Source organism: Triturus cristatus, chromosome 3_2 (genome assembly GCF_964204655.1).
Source record: "Triturus cristatus chromosome 3_2, aTriCri1.1, whole genome shotgun sequence".
NCBI lineage: Eukaryota > Metazoa > Chordata > Amphibia > Caudata > Salamandridae > Triturus > Triturus cristatus.
In genome coordinates, this window is record NC_140584.1 from 641655588 (window position 1) to 641678836 (window position 23249).

The 23249-nt window shown below is 45.1% G+C and overlaps 1 protein-coding gene across 3 annotated transcripts in view; it reads left to right on the top strand.

The window, feature by feature from the left end:
* Positions 1-23249, top strand: part of ERBB4 (erb-b2 receptor tyrosine kinase 4) — a 2224949-nt gene that overhangs the window by 1136392 nt on the left and 1065308 nt on the right. For all 3 annotated transcript variants that reach the window (XM_085648582.1, XM_085648584.1, XM_085648585.1), the window contains exon 3: positions 10131-10317. In XM_085648582.1, coding sequence (XP_085504708.1) covers positions 10131-10317 — 187 coding nt within the window. The remainder of the gene's footprint in view (positions 1-10130; positions 10318-23249) is intronic.

Sequence of the window (23249 nt, forward strand, 5' to 3'; positions counted from 1 at the left end):
TATTATAGGGGATAGCCAGTTTACCAACTCTATTTCTAGGAAATCAAAAATCTCGGGGTCGTCACAGTTTGAGCCATAGACAACACACAGTGTCAAGCCTATTACCATCTCCACCAATAGCCATCTCCCACTGCTATCGGTTTTAGTTAGTCTAACACCACCCATGGAGGTCCTGGCTAAAACAGCGACCCCTCTAATTGTTGATGATTGAGTAGTGCAAGCTAATAGCTCAAAGCCATTGATATGCATAAGACTTCTTCGAGCCCAGGGGAGGTGAGTTTCTTGCAAGCACAAAACGTCGAAATTATTAAGCTTCACAAACAATGCCAATTTGTTACGTTTCCTCCAGTCGTTCATCCCCCCTATATTAACTGAGCAAATTTTAATACCTGTCATCCCTAAAATATATACATATAACAAAAAACATCTGATCCTTTGGTGATTTAGCACTAGTTTTAATCATCCTGACCTGCCTACAAATATAACAGATTTTTTCCTTTTCTATAAACATCATACTGCATCCGAATTTTCCATTTTTTGTTGACCCACCACCCTTACCCACCCCGCCCCCCCCCCACCCTGTGCCACCCCCCTTCTTGAGAAGCGCTCAGACCTAGTCTGTGCTTAGGATGGTGCGCGTGATTTGCAGTGACGACTGGCTGTTGAAACCAAGAATTTAAACAACAACAACAAAAGAAATTGCTCTTAGGTACCGTCAAGGCCCCACCATTATTGTAACCATCATAGTATCAATGGTCGAACCCCCATCATCTTATTTTAAACAAGGCGAGTACTAAAAGACAATCTAGAATATAAACCCTCCTCCGGCCTACTTGACATACTATTCCATTTTGTCAAGAGAATCCAAGTACTCTTTTGCCTTGATTTCTGAGGAAAAAAAGATGGTCTTCCCTGCATTAATTATTTTCAGCTGTGCCGGGTTTATCAAATAAGCTTGTATCTTTTTATCCTGGAATAGGCTTATCATCCCTCTTAGCCTCCACCTACGCTCTACTGTCGTATGGCAGAAATCAGGACGGACAAAGAAAGAGACCCCTTCGCCGCTTCTTTTGGAGTCTGGTCTGGCTTTTTCTGCAATGGATTGCCTCAAAATAAAGTTACCCAAGAAAACCAACACAGCCCTAGGCTTATCGCCTTCCTTGGATTTTTTACGAACAGTGAAGGGAGTACGGTGGACCCGTTGAATTTCGCTCGCCCAGTTCCAATCAGAAAGCTCTGGGAATTCTTGCTCAAAGAGTTTGACCATGTATGCTTTAATATCCTGACCCTCAACTCCTTCAGGTATTCCCAAAACTCTCAGGTTGTTCCGTCGTAGCCTGTTCTCCATCTCCTCCATTTTCCACTGCATGTCAGCCACTTGTGCGGATTGGGTCTTTACTTGGTTAATCGCCTCTGCTGACTCTGTCTCAGTTGACACAATTCTCTGCTCCAAATTGGATACTCGATCCCCTATGTTTGCACATGTCTTAGACAATTTCCTAACAACACCCTGGATCTTCCTCATAGCGACTTGGGCTTTACGATTGTCCTGACGGGTCTCCTCACGATGTGAAATTATCTCTTTGTGAATGGCTTCTAACATAGTCATATGAGCAGTGTCCGGATTGGGAGAGCCCTGTAAAGCCAGAGTAGAAGAATGATCCCAGCTGAGCTCGCCTTGAGGGTTAACATGAGCTAGAGGTTGCTTTTTCCCGAAGGACTCGCCGGGGGCCTAGATGTAATTACAGGGGGGTCTAGCTCTAATTCACTTTCTGAGTCCAAAAAGGAACTGCATTCGACATCATCATCCTCGGACCACTCTGCCCCCTCTGAAACAGAGAAGAAGCATTCGCTGGAATCTTTATCTTTATCCTTGCCCTTTTCTCCCTCATTTTGATGTGCCCCAATGCCAAGGCCAGTATCCAAGCCGGTATCCAAGCCAGCAACCGCAATCAACAAAGTTGGCTGCCCGGCTTCTTGTGGACACAACTCCCTTTCGGATTTATTAAGATCCTGCTCAGGAAGGGCTCTATTATCACTTGCAACCTCCTGGAGCCTGAGATCTTTATTTATCTCATCCCCAATAGTCAAACCATCAATATGTTTCCCCCCAGTGATCGGACTAGGTGCCAAGGATAATGCCTGCTCGCAAATGGTGAGTCCGTTCTTTAAATCATTTATATTGACAGTCTCAATAACCCCCGTCTCCGAGGGAACACTATCCCTCCTGTACTCCGTGACTTTCGACTTTGAACCCTCCTGCTCCTTACCGGTTCTTGAGAAGATGTCAGCAATTGAGGCTGTTGAGGATGTAGCTTGTCTGGTTCTCCCCAGAGTTTGTTGATTATTTTTTGATGAGCCTGGTCGACATGTTTTCCCACTCAATTCGTCATTCCCTGCCATACTTTCGCCTTCTTGTACATGTTTTCTCCTTTGTGTGGCCGTTTTTCCACCTACTGCCACTTTTGGCGCCATTGCGCTTTTTCTCCTATCAAACCACTTCGAAAGCGCCAGGACCGCACAACAAGCGCCCTCTAAGCCGATGCAATGCTCCGCCGCACTCTGCCTGGGACGCTGACCAGAAGGCAAGCTCCACCCCCTTACACGTCCGGCACAGCCCGCGAGTGTGAGAGCCGCTGCCGCTGACACCGGCACTTGAGTGATCCTCCTCCTCCCGGAACAACAGAGTACCAGGTACGAAGAAACCACCACTTTCGGCATCCCCAAGCGTATATGCTGGGAGACGGTTAGAGCAGGGACAGAGATAATGGGTCCAAAAATTTCCGCCTCAATCGTTTTAGTCCAAACGAGCCGTCACTGCATCTCTCGCAACGGCTAAGGTTAAGCCGCCATCTTCCAAGCTTCACTATCTTAAAGCAGGAAAGAGCCTTTACAAGGCGGCCGCTACCACGCAATACCATTACCACGCATCCTTAACAACGCATGTCTTTACCACGCAAAATTTTCCCAAGCATATCCCTTTACCATGCATGCTTTACAACGCAAATGTAAGTATTTTGCAGGTAAGCATAAATCCATATATACATATTTTACCTACTGGCGGTCGCCTGTAGGTAGTTATAGTTAGGACCCTATGTCTATAAGGGAAGCGTTTTTTCATTTGCCAATATCTTTGGCATCGTTTGACGAATCTTCGCATATTTTTCAAAACTAATACGCCACTCACTTCAGCTTCTGTGTTGAAAGTTTTGGGGTGGTTCGTAAAGCGTGAGCCGAGAAAAAAGGGGGGGGACCTTTTTCTCGAAGTTAATTTCCGTAGGAAACTTTAGACACGACTACAGTCTGAACTGCTAGATGGAATTACACGAAATTTGGCACAAAAGGTAGCTTTTGGCCCAGAGAGCACTCTTCTTGTTAAATGGTGTAAACCCTTTCAGTAGCTCCTAAGAAATTTAAAGATTTCTCAAATATACAACTGTAGCCACGGTGGATCCGTGAAATCTCCCGATCTCGTGCCTGAGATCTGATTGGCTGCCAACACTTCAAACCAGGAAGTGTAGGCAACAAACGTTTAAAAAAATGGGGGCAGGGTACAAACACCCTGATCCACGGCCTCTTGAGGGTGTCCCACAGGGTCCCCGCAGGGGCAAAAAAGCATTTTTTCAAAAAACAAATTGGCAGGAGTCGCACTGGATCCGTAAATCCCACTGCCATTTTTTTAAGTCGAGCCTGGCGGCAGCGCACATGCACTGCTCGCTCTGCGAGGCATGCAGTAGTCGAGCATGCTGCGGAAGCCTCGCCTACTCTCCTCCCATATTTCTCATTGGCTGGTGTCATTTTCCTTGCTAAATGCTGGCTTCTGATTGATAATGAGGCTTGTTAGTCCCTCCTTGTTACCGCCCTGTCGCCATTTGTTTCCTCCCATGAGGACTGGATCTTTTACTTGTGGCGTTACAAGGTCTCCTTTATAAATCGGTAAGCACTATTGTTTTTTATTTGCAACGCCGTCCGCTTTCACTTTAGCTGCCGTGCTTGTTTATTCAATTAATCTAAAAATAACCATCATTTCAGGGGGGCATGATCTTATTAGAACAGACTAGCCCTCTCAGCTGGGGTCTGCTTTCACTTTAGCGGGTGCGCTTGTTTATTTAATTACTTTGCGGCGCAGGCCGAAAGGAGTGTTTCGACTCACTAATCTAACAAGCATTTGCAATGCAATAGGTGCCGCATTTATGCGAGTTTGAGCTATTAGCATTGTAAATGACAATGCCTTTTATTTATATTTAGGTTTTTAAAACATAAATTAAAGGCATTGTCATTTACAGTGCCAATAGCTCAAACTCGCATAAATGCGGGACCTATTGCATTGCAAATACTTGTTTTTAAATTAAGCGCAAACTCCCATGCTTTGTTTTGCAGCGGCCCCTAGGTGGGCCAGATCCCGGGGGCATGTCTACATATTATGTAGGAGGGGGCGCATGGGACCCCCTCCTAGAAGCCTTAATGCCTCGGGCACCGCCACCTCCACGAGGCATACTAACTAAAGTATGCAGAGTTGCCCTTGGCAACATTGCGCCTTGGGGACCGCCACTTCCCCAGGGCAAATGTTATATGAATGCAAAAGGCCTGTGTGCCCCCCTGGGGACCGTCACCTAACCAGGGCTAAATTAAATATTAATGCCGGGGCTACAGCCCACCCCACATCCCCGGGGACTACCACCTCCATGATGTTGTATGCGGTAATGGAGGGGGGTGTGCATCCCCTCTCCTGAAGTCAGCATGGCCCTGGGAACCACCACCCTCGGGGTGCCCGTCCCTGGGACATTGCTGTTTGGTATGGCTTGGCAGAAGCACTACCATAGCAAACACTGCTCCACTTCAAGTAAGCAAGAGTAGAAAATGCTCTTGCTTACTCGAAGCGGAGCAGAGTTGCTTTTGCACAGAGGGAGCTGCATGTTCAGCAGCTCTCTCAGTCCCCAAAAAAATGCCACCTCCCGCAGGAGGCCTTCATTCTGCACTGCGGCACCCGAAGTGAAAAAACAGGGTGCCATGGGTGGATCAAGGCCACCCAGAATTGTGGCCAGGCCCCATCCCATGTTTGAAAACATGTTTACAAAAATAAAATAATGGGCATGCCCCAGGGGATGGCAAGGAAAACAAAAATGTTTTTTTAAAACCTGTCAACTTGCTGGAGGCCCTGCCCCCTTTCTCCACCACTCTGCAAATGCTCCTCCTGGCACGCTGCTGGCTGGGGGCTGAAGTCTCCATGGCTGCTGAGGATCCTTAGGGGCCAACAAGACCTCCTGTTACCTCCAGTAAGCCCCACATTGTGGGATTGCTGAGAGGTGGTCAGAGGCCACGACCCCTTTCTCCACCACCCTGCAAATTCCCCCTCTCGGCACACTGCTGGTTGGGGGGGTGACATCCCCTGCCTCCTGAGGGCCTCAGGACTAAAGTGGACTTCTTTCCACAAGCAGTTGTGCACCAGGTTTCGTCTTTACAGATTGGGGGAGAAAGGGGGCATGGCCTCCGACAACCTCTCAGCAATCCTGCTGTATAGGACTTACTGGAGATGCGGGAGGGGTAGTTGGCCCCCAAGAATGTCCTTGGGGGCCAGCTACCCCACCTGTTACCTCAAGTAAGTCCCACACAGCGGGATTGCTAAGAGATCTTTGGAGGCCACGCCCCATTTCTCCACCACTCTGCAAATGCACTTCCTGGGGCACTACTGGTTGGGGGATGAGGTCCATTTTACTCCTAAGGGACTTTGGGGGCCAAGATGCCCTCCTGAAACCTCTTGTAAATCCTACACAGCAGGATTCTTGAGAGCTGGTCGGAGGCTCAGCCCCCTTTCTCCACCCCCCTGAAAATGAGACTACTACTTAAAAAAACATACAAATTCACAGAAAAAACAAAGGTTACAAGGACGTTATAGTTAGGCTCAGATTTCACTCGTACAAATCCAGTGAAAATTCAGCAGTTACAACTTGTGCCCCCCACAATCCATTGCTTATGACCTCACATATTACATCACTCATGACCTGGTCAAAGACATCACTGATGCACCTTAGAATGTAGGTGTGACTTTCTTCCCCTCATATTCATTTCCCTTGAGCTCCTAGTTTGTGGCCTGCAGTCAGGGCCGGACTGGGAACCAAAACCGGCCCTGGCAAAGTGCTCGGCAGCCCCCCCCCCTCCGCGGGGGTTGGGGGTGCCGCTGAGCTCTTTCCCAGGGCCGGTCTTCGGCCGATTTTGTTACAGGGCCGCTATGCTGCAAAAACGGCCCTGTAACAAAAACGGCCCCCAGGGGCCTAAAACCGGCCCCCACCCGTGCAGTCCTGCCCTGCCTGCAGTCAGGAAGGCACAGATGTAGCTGTACCCTCAGCACCCAGATGTGGATTGGAGACAGGCTGACAGGCACACAGAGCCACAAGCACAGAAAAACCCTCTTTCCCAAAGTGGCATTTTCACATTATTAATGTTGAATCCACTCGCACAACTGAAGAGGATTTGCCAATATTAACTCATCGATATCAAACACTATACTGCTATTCTTCTGCACGTAGGAAATACTGCTCATTAGCCTTTCCACTGGGCCCCCATGTTAATCCATGTGAGAAGCAGGCCCCACCGTACCGAACACACCATTAGGTGCCATTCATTACCAGTGCGTGTAGCGCATCCATACCCTACATCTTCCAAACACCGCACCCTGCCCTCAGGGAATACTCAGATGTAGCGAGAGACATGCAGAACCTTGGCAAGTAGCTTTTGAAATGCCAAGTCAAGTAACAGTCCCCTGCGCACACAGGCCCCACCGGGCACCCCCGTGGCTGGCATAAGCAGTGCTGCAGGCCCACGGATGAGCATTTGAGTTACATACCCTAGGTATAGGTCTTATCCCTAGACAAGGAATTTACACAGTTAACTCCAATCGGCCAATCATGTATATACCAATCATCAGTATGTATATGACAAGCAGAGCACTTTGTCACTGAATGGCAGTGTCAAAAACGCTCAAAGTCCTAAAGCTAGCACATAGATCAGCAGAAAACCATGAGTGGCAAAAGCAAAAAGTCAAGGGAAAGCACCCTAGAAAGGGCCATTTCCAACATCAAGCAACAGTGTTGTGCAACATTGCATACTTTTGTTAATAAAATTTTGTGAAGGAAAATTCCCACAATATCTTTGTTATTTACCCATAATGCACTTTGGAGTATCTTCAGTAATGATTTAAATTAAGGGCATACCTCACATTCAAAAGTCGCTCGAGATTCTGAAAAGGGGACTGATTCAAGGATTGAGTGTCTTCTGTTGCAGATTTCTGTTCAATTATGTTCCCCACAAAGCATTTTCAACTCAAAGCACTCCTCTGCAACTAAAAAAAGTTTGCAGAATGTCATTTTGACATAGTTCCGGACATTTTGCGAAATTTGCTGGAACAATGTAATACAGGCTTAGTGCGGTATGGAGTGGGAGCAGGGGAAGCACACACACTGAAGAAAGTGACTGAGATGGTAGGTGACAGCTCCAGGCGGAAATCTGGATCTCTAGTAGTGGCAATGACTGGCAAAGTGCACAATGGTTGACTGATTGAGATCGGTCATTAATTCCTGCTGAGCCTACACCTCACAGGCATGCCAGGGGTGGGCAGAGAAGTCCACTCTGATTGCTGCTTGCTTTAGCCGCACAGACTCAGCTACTGTGGGAAATGACTAATGCAACTCCCATGCACGCTGGGGGTTAACGTGTGCTTGCTCCCTCTAGATGTTAAAACTAAAAGCGGACAGACTCAGGGTGGTGCCCAATGGGATGTAAGCAGGGAGAGGATGTGCTTAGTACTAATCCAGTTTACAGGAGAAGGACTGCAAGTGCTTGGTTTTGTTTTTTGCTCCAAGGCCAGCATACCTCCAGTGAAGCTTGTGTGTCATATACCACAGCCCTCCTGCCTTCAGTAGCTGAAATTTCTGAAGCAAGCACTCTTTGTATTTTAGTAATGCAAGGAAATGCTTCTCCCTTACTTTTAGTTCCTTCCTTGAAAGACAGACTCTAGTGGTATTCCTCTGTCGTCGCCAAAGGGCACTTTGCCAGCACATACTTGATTTGCACCATTCCCCAATTGACTCCAACAAGCACACAAAGGTGCAGTGGCTCACCTTGAAAACGCGTAATTCGAAGCACCTTATTTTTCCTGCAGAGGCAGTAAAATCCACTTAGTTTTCCTGAGCCAGATGACTATCTTTTGAGGGGGCGCTTGAACCATGGAGAAACTGTCTCCATCGAGACTGACTAAACTTTGTGTAAACTGGAGATTGGCTGGCTGACAGGCTGGTGCTGATGAAAAGCAGTAGGCCTCAACCTGTTACATTCTGGACATTTCTGAGGTGTGGCTAGGGGCAGAGCTACCATTGGTGCAGCAGGTGCAGGGGCACCAGGGCCAAGGCCTTGAGGGACCTATTGAATCCTGATAATTGCAGTATTTTACTACCCAACAACAGTCAAAAGGTCCATTTTCATTGCTTGCACGATGGTGCCTGGAATACCTGCTTCGCTTCTGTATATAACTGACTTTCTCCAGTCCTACCAGCTTTTCTGAGCTGCCAGCCTTTAGTAAATCTTTCTATTCAGCCTTTTGTTCAGGATGACTATACTGGCAACATGGCAAAGTCCAGTCGTCGCTGGTGTAAAATTCGGAATCCTTTGCAAAATAACATTTGCTTCACCTCCTTTTTGCAACAGGGACATTTTTGTTGTATATATGGACAATCACATGCTCCTCTGTCTGCGTATGACTCATGGTTCTCTGACATCCAGTGTTGAAGTTGTCAAAGAGATTAAGCACCAGGGCCCTCGTCAGGAGGCAACTTCAGCTTGCACCATCCATTGCCCCTGCCAGCGCCGCCAGTAACAGAACCAATGCAACTACTAAACATCAAAACGTACAAGTGTAACAATTCAGACTATTGAAGGACCCCAAAGCTATAAGAATGGCTTGGGCGGCAAGTAAAAGTCCATTTTAATGTATTTTGCATTAATAAACAACTGTTGATGTGTTCATCTCTTATTGAGACAAACAGTGCCACTGTGTGGAAGACTGTCATAAGTGCAGGTGTTGACAATTAGGTGCCAGTGCTGAGCACCAGAAACCACTGGCTCAAATTAGGCATGGTTGATGTCCCCGCTATTGTTCACGCAGTAAGTTGTAGGCCTGCTGACCTTCCTGAACACTAGCTCCTCTAGTTGCAGATAGCTTTCTGCTGGGGAAAGTGGTCAGAGGTATGGAGTCTGTTGGTAGCACCAGCTTAACAGGCAAGTAAATGGTTTACATCGGTATATGGGGTGTTTTGCATTAATTGAATTGTAAGTTTCTTGTTGCACAATATAAACTATCACACGCACGATCTTGGTGAAGAATGGGTGGAAACGTCTGTTTGTGCGGTCACCTAAAAGTTTCTCACTCCAAGCTTCCATACACCCTTACCCGCAAGTGTCCTCACATTTGTTTGTGTCACTGAGCACCACCACGCACATGCAGTCTGTATTCAGCAGTGCTCAATTTGTACCTCGTCGGGCCAATGCAGCTTGCACCACTAAATGTCCCTGCCAGGGCTGTCAATGAAAGTACCAGTACAACTACCAAGCATCACATAACTCTGTGTGAGAATTCAAACTAATTCAGGTCCCCAAATCTATGATAATGGCTCGGGTGGCAGGTAATAGTCATTTTTAATGTATATTAATTTAATAAAGAACTATTGCTGTGCACTTCAAACAGTGCCACCATGTGGCAGACTGTCATAAGCGTCTGTGTTGACAATTTAGTGCCTGTGTTGAGCACCGTAAACCCTGTCTCAAATTAAGCACTGGTATTCATCCTCTTCACCCTTCCTGAAGTTGTTGCACATGTGAGTGAGCACATGCACACACCGTGCCTGCACTCCCATGCTTCCTTTACACAGGCCCAGATACATCAACCCCCCACTCTACCCTTGCATTTTGCACTCATGCTTGCTTGAGTAACCATTCCTCACACTTGTTTCCCTGCGGTTGGCCTATCCTGTCACCTCACTTTCTCCTTATGCCCACATTCTCCAATGCACACTTTTGCAGTTTTGCATCCCCCAGAATATCAATAATTCTAAAGCCAGAACTTCTCTTCTTTCTTGCAGTCTATCAGAGAAGTCACTGGCTATGTCCTTGTGGCGCTCAACCAGTTCGACTACCTGCCCCTGGAGAACCTGCGCATCGTCCGTGGGACAAAGCTGTACGAGGACCGCTACGCCTTGGCGATATTCCTCAACTACAGAAAGGATGGCAACTTCGGACTGAAGGAGCTGGGCCTCCGTAATCTGACTGGTAAGCAGAGACCACTGAATGTTCATCTGTGGCACGATGGCATCATCTGGCCCCGGTCACTTTCATGGATGTCATGGACCGGAAGTGCAGGGTTGGGTTGCACATGTGGCATGACAACAATCTTGGTGCTTACATTTCATGATTATATTCGTTTTTTTCTTGATGTGCTCCGAATGGCTCACTTGCATGTATTGAATTTGTATCAGTGTCGCCAGGTAGCCAGGGGCGCGTAAGGAGGTTTGAGAATGTGATTGCTACTAGCCAAATGTGCTCCCCTTCCTTTCTGACATGTGCCCTCTTGTAAATGGAAACAGAGTGTTCTTTGTTGCTGTGCTGGTCCAACCTAGAACTTTGTGTACCTTGTGATGATGCTTATTTCAGACAAAAAACAGCAGGATAGCGATAATCTGGTCCATTGACCAAGTAAGCTGAGCAGATGCCTTCAAGACACAACTCATTCTAGTTGAGAAGGCACCAATGTGGGCCTGAATGTTAACCCACTGTACCCTCTTGGCCCATTCTTGATGACTTTAGTGAAACGTCTGACAACTTACAACATATAAACAGGAGAATTTCGGCCTTTTACTAACCCTCAAGAGGGTACGTAAAGGATGTAGTTTACCTTGTTCTTCTTCATATCTGAATAGCGACACTCGCACACACAAGAGGAATCTGAAAACTTTCTATGGTTATCCCCCATAAAAAGCACACCCACAGTAGTCTAGTCTCAAAATTCCTCCCCCTGCCCCTGTTGTCTTGCATTTCTTCCTCTTAATTAAATTCAGAGTGATTATCAAAGTATTATTTAGCCAGCATTGGTTATTTTCTTGACGTCCACAATAACGGCTCTCGCCCTTCTCCAGCTTTTTGTTATATTATGACATTCTTTTTTTTCACTTCAACATGGACCCATTGCACTGGGGAAATTTTGCCTTTTTTTAGCCCCTTTTAGTCTTTCGGTTGTGTTTAGGGGATCTCTCAGTGGGGCCAGTGTTGATGGGGAACAACTAAAGTGGAGTACACAACACTGAGGCCTGGAGGTAGCCAGGAGAATAAATGACTGGTTCGAGTGACACACACAAATACAAATCCCTGCACAACACCGGACCAGAATACCTGAACAGCCAGAAAACACTTTGACCAACTCAACAGACACCTACGTTCTGTCTGACTCTCACTCGCACACATTCCCCTATGCTGTAAAAGAAAAACTGGAGGTCACTCATTCTCCTACATCGCACCCAAGTCATGAAACGACCTCTCTCAACACATCACTTCATGAGTTCTGCAAGTAGCTGAAGTTATGGCTCATATAAGCATCTTAGAGAATGTGCCACAAACCTGGCCAAGCGCCTGGACACCCTCTTGGGTGATTAGTGCTCTATACAAATCCATATAACATAACAATATATTTTGAACCAAGAAGTATTTGATTCTTGGAGGAATTACTGGTGTGAGCACACTTTGAACCAAAAATAATTTGGTTCTTGTAGTAAGTTTGGAAGTGTTCAAAGATGGAGACTTTGCATATAGCCAGGGCTACTGAAATTCTGTGGCAGAGGAGGACCAAATCATGCGGCAGGGTTGACTTAATTATGTGGCAAGCTAGGCCAAATTATGCTGCACAATGTGGTATATTTTCTGATAGTATTATTTTATGATTTTGTCATTTTTTACACTTGTTGACACTGTCTGGACATTGGTTGCACCTCAGTAGCAGGTTTTAAAGCCCAAATATAGCGATAAGAAGCAGAAAAATGACCAGTCAACCTTTGTAAAATGCCTTCCACTGCGTCGCAACAAGTGTCATGGTGTTTTTTTTAGTTTTGGAACTGTTTGAGCTTGAAACTATTTTTTTTGTTGAAATCTGCAGACTATGCAGCAAATGATGGATTATGTGGCAAATCTATAATCATGCGAAAAATTCTGCGGCCCCACAATCACATAATTCCAGTGGCCATGGATATAGCTTTCCTTAGTTAAAGAGTATCATTAGCGATTAAGGCTCCCTGTTTTCCGTTTGACTGATTTTTACAAATAAATACAGGCAGAAAACCATTTAATTTACTGTCTGTATTTATTTTTAAATGTGGATGAAAAAGAAATGTAAGTTATATTTTAAGTGATTCTAAATACTGTCAGGCCAATACATGTGCAGATTGACAGGTAAAGGCAGTTAAAAAACGTAAGAAAGTTTAGTATTGAGGCTTAAACATCAGTAGGTATGCATATGGTTGATACTAAAACTATTTTTTCATATACGTTTATTGATTTAGCATCTGTGGGTCTTCATATCATTGAAGCCTGTCAGACATTCAGATAAGAGTGTACATTTATTGGTTAAATAAATGTGGAAATATACTAGTTTCAGTTTTGTTATTTTCACAAAACCTAAAATAAATACAGATAAATTTAACAAAACATAAATATGGATAAATGCAGATCGAAATGTAAAAAAAAAAATACCACAAAACTGGGAGCCATATTTTTGATGGAGCCTACAAATTTAGCTTGATTGACAATTGAGGCCTGCAGTTTTGGAAGAAAAGATATTCACCAGTTCAGTGTGTGAGGAATGAGCGTTGCTCCATCACTAGAAGTGCAGTGTTATCAAGAGGCAGACTATGACGTGGATGAGCTTCCAATTTGTCATGACTATAACGCAGGTTTTTATGTGAATATTGACGAAGAAGATTTTATCAAGATAAAAAGAAAATCCCAGTAAATTGGCCAACATTTCCATGTACAGTTTGAAAGGAATAGGGAAGAGTTGTAAGCCCAGATGGGTTCTGATCAGTTCCATGTTGGCTTTGATGACCTGCATGGACAACATTGAATGATTCTCTAGCAAGGAGGGGAGCACAGTAGGACTCTGCTAGAAATATTCCCTGAGGGTTCTAGAAAATCCAGCAGCACTGCTTAGTCAATAGTTTACAGAATAGTGCAGTGACGCATGAGTTGTCTTATTTGCATGGTAGGGCATAGAAAGGTGATTGAATAAAGTAGATCACAAGGCAAGAATATAGATAGTCGCACATCTGTCTAGAAAAATTCACATGGCTGCAAACATTCTTCTTCCAGGCATCTTCTTAATTAACTATATGAATTTTTAACAGTTTTCTAACAATTCCTCTTGCAAATTCCATCTATATTATTCATAGTTCTTGAAACCTGAGTCTGGTTCCCAGGCAGGGAACTGGAGCAGTAAGAGCAATGGATGCCAGCAAGCAGATTACAGTCCCCTTACCCAATAGCCTCATGGTTTTTCCCTTTTTTATCATCCTTATGGATTTGATGCAGTGAACGTTCGAAAATTTTAACACGGTAAGAAGACCATCTACTTGACACCAGTACAAAGGCACGCAGCTCATCCACTTAAAACAAAACATACATACATTTGTTTTGTTTTGTAAATGTGCTGTGCTTTGTCAAGCATCTTACCAGGTCACTCTTCTTAGGATGAGTGTTCCAGATCCTTTTTTGTCCCAGTAGGAATCAGCGTTAATTTAGAGAGGGGCGTTGCAATCTCTAACTCTAGCAAACCTTATACTGTACCTGTTCATAAAAAGATACTCGTAGAACTTACAACTTATTTCCAACCTACATTTCTTTCAGGCCCACATGTGTACAGGTTTATGTTCTCCTACTTAGAAGCCCTTCTTTGTATGGTGAAAGGGCCCAAGATGTTTTTTGGACCCTCAATGTCATCAGAACTATGACAGAGCCTTTAAATCACAAGATAAAATATTTATGTGCATCAACTTTAATCCCGCCAAACAAGCAACTACTGATAAATAATGCGTCACATTAGCCTGTGATTTATATTTCTTATGGATATAGACAAGCCTAAAGACACAGCTCAGAGAGAAGTTTACCAGGGACAGAGTTGTGAAGCTGACGTACTCCCATAAGGGTTGGAACTGAAATTCTAGAAGAACCACCTTGCTATGACCTTGGGTTGTATTCACTTGTCTGTGGCCTGTCACCAGGGCTTTAAGTGGGCCGGGTCTCGCAGGTGCTGAGAACCGGCAGTTTTTTAAGGGGGCCTCGAAACGGGTCTCTATCGGGCTCTGTTTTGTGCCCTGGCACAGGCGGTCCGTTTTTTCCGGACTGCAGTGACAGCAGGCACATGGATGAATGCGTGCTCACACTGCTCACTCCTCACAGGTGGAGAAGTTACGGCATGACGTCATGCCAGGTGAGCGTTGTAGGGGGAAGGGAAATCCTTTTAAAGAGAGTAATTTTCTCTCTGGATTTCCCTTTTCTTTTTTCAAACTCAGGAGCAGCAACATTGTCTTGGTGTCACGACGGGTTTAAGTGGAAGCTTTTTCAATATTATATACAAGCCATAGTTGCTGCTTATTTATCTTATGCAGCTAACAACCATTGACAAAGCCAATAGTCCTGACTTGTTGTCGGAATGGTGTTACTTGTATCATATATCTGGAGGCAATGACAGAAACAGCAAAATACAAGTCGGAGGCACCTTATGCTAAGCACAGATTTTTAGCTTATGTGTTTTTAAGCCACGTGCTTAATTACATTGGCCACAACCCTTTGAGAGACACCCCCCCCCCCCCACCCCCCCAGTTTTTTCATCCCACTTAAAGCCCTACCTGTCATCACGATTCTGGAACAATGGGAGCATGTTCTTTAGGTGTAAGTGACCCAGAGTTACACATATTTTAAGTTGTGATGTTCTCCTAACCCAGTTTATAGTTCCTATTGTCTGTGATTCCAATTGTTGTCCCTTGCTCCATGGAGCCACTATAAAGTGAAAGTGTTAATTGTGACTGAAGAGTTCTGGTGTGAAGGCCTTTGATTGTTGGTACCATAGGGGAAACATGGTCTAGTTATTACCGCCACACCAACAACTAGTGTCCCTTGCATTAGCTTGATACCAGTTCAGCCACTAACTAGTTTCACTGTGGTGAACGTGCTCAGTGCATTGAACTATACTGCCCCACGCTACCAGATCTTCAGCATACAATATAATTGGACGTCAAGATATAATTGAATTCGTCTTTGGTACTTTAAAAATTTGTTGAGACCTCTGTTCCTCTTGGGTAATGGGTGTTTGGACTTTATTGTTTTTTAGTTTGTTTCTTTCCGCAGTTTCTCCACAAAAGTTGAAATACACAAGGATTGCCCACCCTTCGACCCAGGGTCACAAAAGAACTAAGGAAGAGGGCAGATGTGTCGTAATAACCATAATATATTATTGTCTTTTGTCTGGCACCTCTGACCTATTGATAGACTGGCATGCATAAAGTTTATAATAAGCTTTGGAACTCATGAAGGCTTTCACATACTCCAGAACGCTCTCTTGCCATTACAGGAAGCCAGCGTAAGATCTACCTCATAAGGGAAACTCTAGGTCCGATTTGAGTTTGGGGTACACGTTGCTCATCGACAAAAGTGTTGGAGTACCCTGTAAGCCAAACTGACAGTCCATCCCCGCTGGCTTCTCCATCAGAAAACGCACTCTAATGAACTGTGCTATAGGGGCTGTTGGAGTACGAACATCAATCTGCCCAACCTCCTTAGGACTTGCAGTCTGATGTATTTATTCTGTCTGTCAACTCCAGGAAAAACCTGGCGTCTCAAACAGAGAAAAAATCTAATTAACCCCACACACTGGGAATTAATTCTCAGGGTGTGGGGCTCCTTAGTTTTTTGTTTTTCAATAAATATCTCCTGCTTTGAGAGTTTGTTTATGAAATGCAAAAAGGTTTGGTGCACAGCCACCTGAAAGATGACAGGCATGCACCAAATGTGCAGTACTCTCAGAGGAACAAAATACAGAGCTTCCTCTGAAGACACAGAGATCACAGCTGGGATGGCGTTCTTCTGTCCATCAGGGTGGCGGACTTATTATCCTCTGCTACCCTTACAGATGGAATGAAGACCACCAAGGTGTTACTCAGGCCATGTATCTTATGTGCGTAGACCAAAAATTAGCCCGACTGGAATATTTTGGACATGTTGAAGTGGGGTTAGTTCATATTCAGGAAGACCCCAAGCAGACATGCAGTTAAGCTTGGAATTGATTGAACAACCAACACAATGAAGATGCCAGTACTGATGATCTTTTTCAAAAAGGTTATACCACAGCGCCTAGACACTCATCAATGACAGCCGGATCTTTTAAATAATTTTTATTTTAGAATAATTTTCTCATTTCTTATATTCTTTGTTGTAAATCACATTTCAACAAATTTGAGATTTGTGAGGTAAGTCTACAGTGTTGTACCTTTTTTGATATTGTATGTTCACTTAAGAATTTTTCGGTCGTGTTTTTTGTAATTTTGCACATATTTGTTGAAATGTGATTTACAACAAAGAGAATATAGGAAATGAGAAAATTATTCTAAGTTAAAAATTATTTAATAGGTCTGGCTCTCATTGATGAGTGTCTAGGCCCCGTGGTATAACCTTTTTTGAAAAAGATTTTCAGAACTGGCATCTTCATTGTTTTGGTTGTTTAAAGGGCTCAGTCTTACTGATCAAAGCCAAACCCATTGGTGTTTTTTGGAATGGATTGAGGCTTGACCACCAGAGAGTGAGCATCACTTGGGAGGAAGTGGAGGACTCTGTGGAATTTGGTTGAATTTGTCAAATAAAGACAAGTTACATTTTTTTGGTACGGCTATATATTTATGTAGGATCTTGAATGTGGCAGTCTATAATTTGGAATCTATATGTTTGCAAATGATGTTTCTGTAGTCTATGCTTTAACAGAAAACAGAAGTAATTAGCCTCTCCCATTTCTAGCTCCCAGTTACTGCTACAGGGCAGAGAAAAGGCCTCTTATACATCGCAATGCTACCACTTCCATCCATCCACCCTCCTCTCACCCCCTCCTGCTAATCACACCATGATTTTTAGTTGGGCACATTACATTTCTTATTGGCTAGTCAGACAATCGGATTTCGCCTCGGTGAACCGCACTGCTCCCACCTCCCCAGGACACACCCCTTTGCATGCTTATAGGTGTTGTAAATGTGAAAGGTCATTTTGGAGCTGATGATATAAAGACCTTTCCCGCTGGCCCCCTTGCACAAAGTATGTGGGTCAGTGAGCAAAATTCTATTGCGAGTTAACATTATCGATGACCGCGGCCGCGTGCAGGCTACATGTGACTTTTTGCTAAATGCATCCCCTGCTGCCGCGACTTAGCACATTATTTCCCCCATATGATGTGGATTGCCGGTCCTGACCACACAGAAGCACTCCGGATGGGAAAGTCCAGCGACAATAAAAGATATTGATAGGAAGCAGGCTTAAAAGTGATAAGTTTGTAGCTCCCAGATGGACAGTAGACCGTGCCATCAAATCAATGCAATATTACTAACCATACATCTCAATGTCCCCAGGGCACCTCTAACCTTTCGCAGAACGCTGCTTTTCTTTCCTGCTGCCTCTTTATCTGGCTCAAGTCTAGCATGTGAAGACGCAGAAAACATTTGAAATCAATGGCTGAACATTCATCAACTACATTGTGGGGTGGTGGCTACCTGGGCTGTCTTTTAACCCGCCAGGGCGCTTCATCGCTCCTTATTTTCAGTGTTTCTAGGTGTGTGTGTGTTTGTCTCCCATCAAACAGACCCAGAGGCCTTCTCTCCCGTTTCAAATAAATCAGTGCTCATCAACTTGGGACATTTGACTGACAACGGATGTGGAATAATAGGAATTTTGATGGGTGATTACCATGCAATGCCCCGCCTTGTATGTTTTTTACTGTCACATCCTCGGATGCGTGCATGGAAGGGTTTTTATCTGCACTTACACACAGAGAGACTTCATGGCCGCTCGCACGCATGCAAGGGGAGAGGATGTGGACTAACGGCCAGAGCTGCCGACTTTGGAGCTGGGGAACCAGTGTTGAGCCTCGGCGTCGGGTCAGCATAGTGTGATTCTGGGCAAATCACTTAATCTACCCGTACCTACCAAAAATGAGTGTGTTTTTGTGTAACTTAACTGGTGCTCATGTAAAGCGCTCCAATACCTTCGGGTCAAATTCGCGCTATATAAATCTGCAAAAAAAATCCTATAAACAACAGAGATGTTTCTCATTTTTGTTTAAAAACTATCAATTTTGATAAATACTTCTTGGTACAGAGATACAATCTGATATACAAAGGTGAAACGTTTTTGTGTGTTAAAAAATTATGCTTTTTCTTAATTTGAAAACACCTTACCATATTCTAACATGATGTTTGTCGCAAGACTTTCATGCCAAATATTTTCAGGGATTGGTTCGTTCAGGGACTCTTAGAGCCAGTGCTGAACCTTGGCTTGGGCTTGGTTCTCCGTGTTAATTTATTAGCTCGCCCACCTCTAATTATCGCAGTGCCTCAAATGCTGGAAGTCTAGGCCCTCACTGCGAGCGGCTCCTTAATTCTGATTGGCCCGGAAATGGCACTTGCCAGGCCATCGGAATTATGAGGACCACTGGAAAACAACTGGTCAGTGGGACACCATCTTGAGATTTTGGCTTCTTGAAACATGTGATGTCTCTTGGTTAAATATGTAGAAAAACATGCTGAACTGGCACAGTAAGTTTGATTTCTGTGAGTTAGTCCACAAAAACTCATCCCTGTTAATTCCTCTAACAATCTCAAGTTATCAGACCCCCAGAAATGGTAAACTTGGGGAGGGGGCTGCCTTTGACGGGGAGTTTTTACAGCTCACTTGTGAGGGACTTTGTCAGCCCTCTTTGGCAGCGAGGATTATTCATCCCCCCCAGGTAGTCAAGTGCCACCACTCATATGGCCTCCCTGTCTTGGGTGAAACATACAGCAACAAGGACTGAGAGTTTGTGAATGTAAACATTGCCTCGAAGGAAGAAGTCTGTTGAAGTTCAGATTGTTCGCATTCCCAGTCCTGGCTGGGAGTAGCTGGATATCGTTTTTTCGGGGTGTATCCTGGTTGCACATCTGGGGAGAGATGTAGTTCGAACTCCGCTGCTTCACCTGTGTGTTCTAGGACTGCCCTGCATTGTGAGACTGTTGAGAACATGAAGGGTGGCAGCTGCCCTTCAAGAAACGATAAGTCAGCCGATATCCAACTCTTTCATCTCTAGAGTGTTATCTTGCTGGGATCCAAGGTCCTGTCAAGACAGCTTCCCACCTTCCGTGCCGGCGGAATAATACATCCACATGGTGACAGTGGTGCTTTCTGTGCTTGACGTGAGCTTGCTCAGCTCAGAGAAATATTTCATTTTTGACACAGGAGAAAATTTGCAAATTTAGCCCTCCTTATAATTGATTTGCACCCAAAATCTGAATACAGCTCTTGGCCTGAATGATGGTCGGCAGCAGCCCACCTGCCACTGACAGGAAATATAAACCTGAGCCCCGAGCCCAATAAATTAATCTTGGCCACATGGTTCTACCTGGACTGTTGGGGCTGTGTACTACCAATGAACTGTCAAAGTCCTGCTGTTGCTGTAAAATTACCTACATGGTTTGCTTAGCAAGGTCAAAGGGTTCAGAGAGGTGTGTCTATAGCACCAAGAGGTCCTCTAGACTCCTCTCCAGAAGCGAACAACTACCCACCAACAAGTGCAGGTTAGAAAATCCCATGGTATTTACAATCTGCTGGTTGTGCATGTTCTTCTGAACCAATGGTTTACTTTGTGATTAGGGACACTCCTCTGCAGCATTCCTGGTACCCATCAACCTCCTCCTGGCGTGACGCGAGCATGGCATAATCACTGCACTTTAGTCTGGTACCTCAAGGACAAAGACGACACACAAAGGAAAATGAAGTGGATGGGTCAACTACATAAGTAGTCGAGGACCCTGGTCATTGCAGCTTACATCGGCAGAGGTAGTCGTGGACTTTTGTTATTACAGGAACCCATATCTGCACAGGAACTAGCCCAACATCTACATAAATAAAAATGTAATGCAACGTCTTAGGAAGGAACTCTAAAGGGCTTCCAACCCATGGTATCCCCACTATACTCAGTCATCACGCCAGCTCATCAGTATCCCTGAATGTCCTCCTCACGCGCCCTGCTATATCTGCTTCATATTACACAGATAATCACCTTACTACGCCATCCTCCCCTGGCGCCCTAGACTTAGTACGCCAATGGTACTTCTCTAAATTAGCCATTGCTCTCTTTTAGCAGTTAGGCACCCCAAGTGAGACTCACCCACTTACTACCAGTTGGTGTCACTCATTCCTCTGTCCTGGGGCCCCTCCACCGTTTCCTGAATGTACAGTGACGTGCATATAACCATCACACACTATAGAATACTAGCTGTCATTTCTATGCCAAGAGTTGAGTTGTCTCTTTAAGCTTTAGTACTCTTATTACCCAACATAATCGGTTGCTTTTGATTCACCCCGTAAGGCTGAAAGCCCGAGAATGCCCCGCTGATGTTTTAATATGTGGCAAGCAAGTTGCATATAGGGCTCTGCCACAGGACCGAAACCCGCTGGGCTACCTTACCGGGACAATGCTCTCTCTCAGCAATAGTACTAAACTCGTGTATCCTGGTGTGTCCCCGACAGTGGTTTCCAAAGAGGAGCTGACAGGGTGGGTATCACTTTCTCACAGAGTTACTTTTCCTGTGACATCTCCACCTAATGAGTAGCAGTGTGGCGGTTTACCTCCTTACTTTAGTATCCAGTCTGCTTAATAATGCATCACAACTAAATGCAAGTTTCCTAAATAATTTAGCTTTTATAAAAAAGGAAAGCATATTCACTTCAGATGGCTGCATTACTTTGACGTTATGGCATGCAAAATGCATGTGTGGCGAGGAAGAACATCCTCGGGGCCTCGGCCCTTCCAGAACCTAAGGGTCAGACCGCGTGCTTCAGACCTGTCACTCAAAGATTGGGAGCGCATGCGCGCTCTTGTCGGAGGCAGGCGTAGCCGGTTCAACTCTGGGATTAAAAGATGCAAAAACCGGCAGAGCGGACTGCACCTGTCGGAGAAGGACGCAGAGCCTGGCGTCTGCGTACGTCAGTATGACTGTTCAATGCTTACGCTGCATATATCCAGTAATTTAAAAAAAGCTTTGTGGTAGGTATCCTTCGCATGGGGTGGGGCTGTCTCTCCTGTAGCTCCCGAGTTCGTGAAGTCATCTTGTGTGTACCTCTTGCTTTGAATGCCCTCGTGTGCTATTCAGTTGCTTGGGGTGCAGTGTTCTTGGTATGTACATCACGCTTGGATTCAGTCTTCCGATATGCTGCTGTTAACTAGCATCACTTCCTTGATTTCAGTTCTTAAGATGTACAGACTGACTCCGTTTCTGAAGGTGGAGTCCTTGAGCCCTCCATGTACAGACTGTGCTTTTTTAATGTGCCAGGATGATGTGTCTGGAAGTTGCCTTGAATCTCCCACCTGTTGCTCTTCGTACACGCTTTCTGCATACATCTAGACTTCAACCTACCTAATCCCGCTGCTTGTATGCCTTAGTGATATTCTCTTTGTGTAGGTGTCTACCATGCCTTAGGTCTTTGACTTCAACTGGGTCTGCATGTTTTGGGTCATCCCCTGAGAGGATCAAGGAATGTCTTCCGCTCCCCGGAGTAATATTTGTGATCCCGTTAGTTTTCTTCTTTAGCAAGGAAATGTGTTTCTGCCATCTTGGCTCATTTCTATGCCACATGAGTTCTCTTTTCTCTACTGAGCCTTTGGCAAGTCCTCTGTCAGGTTTCCTGATGGTATGACTCCTGCTATGATTGTAGTTGGAAATATTCTACTGGTGTCTATTCTAGAAATCCTCTTCAGCCTGGCTGCGTTCCCTGATGGATGTAATCTTGGAGCACCCAGGCTAAGATTTCTCTGATCTTCCCCATCAATGATTGAAATACAGCACTGCGCAGCAATCTTCATTGGCGTTGCTTACGGTTGGCCTCTCTAGCACCCGGTCTCGTGCCTCGCCAACCCAGGGGCTGAATACCTCACAGACATTCAAATTGCACATACACTTAAACATGTGCTCAGGCACACAAGCACATATACATACACACACAGTTGCAGGCAACCTCACAAAAGACGGTCAAGGAGACATAGACATGCACTCCCCATCACACAGCCAAACAACCATTCAGGCTGCTAAACACAAGAACTTATGCAGGCCAGCTTTCGACATGAGCGTACATTCTCTTTGTCTGCAGGGCAGGCCCATGATTTCCACCTCCCCCAAAGTACTGAGGCAGACTTTTCTTTGTACTCCAGAATCTGATAGGGCAGGAGGGCGTTTGATTGACAAACCCTGAAGCTCCATTGTCTGACACGCTGCATTATCTGAGGCTAGTGCAACACATCAGATATGTTTTCTGTCGGTGTGAGGCCGAGCTGTTACAGCCCCTGCCTAAAACATGCACAGTACAGCCAGCTGAGCCCTTTCTTCTGCCAAGGTAATATTACAGCTTTTTCATGCAAATAAATGAAATGTAAGATTCTTTGTTTTCATGTAAAAGTTGTGAGATGCAGAGCAAATAATGGCAGCGTGAAGCAGTGACTGTGCCCTGGCGGCCCCTATGGCCAGCCATCACTGCCTCTGAACAGTGTGAGAACTTCTGTGACCGAACGGATTTCAGACGCCATGACCTCCTTCAATCCTGGCTTCTCTGAATCTGCCCTTTATTGTTGATTCTCTGTTTTAAATTTCCATTTTACATCAGTGTTGTTTCTCCATAATAGATATTTTTTCTGAGGCTCACACTGTTTCTCCAGGATGCATCCTTCCTGTCTGGATCAAGCCATTTTGCAATCTTCCAAGTAGGTTCCCAAGTAAGAGTCCAGCTTTTGAATCCCTTAACTCAATCACACATTTACTCTCAAGGGGTGAAGCGGGCTAAAATGCAATCCTGCAGCTGTCTCCAATCGTTGCCTGCCTTCCTCTGACCAGGTAGCAGGCCTTTGTTCTGGCCTGGGGTGAACCTGTACTCTACATTTTAGC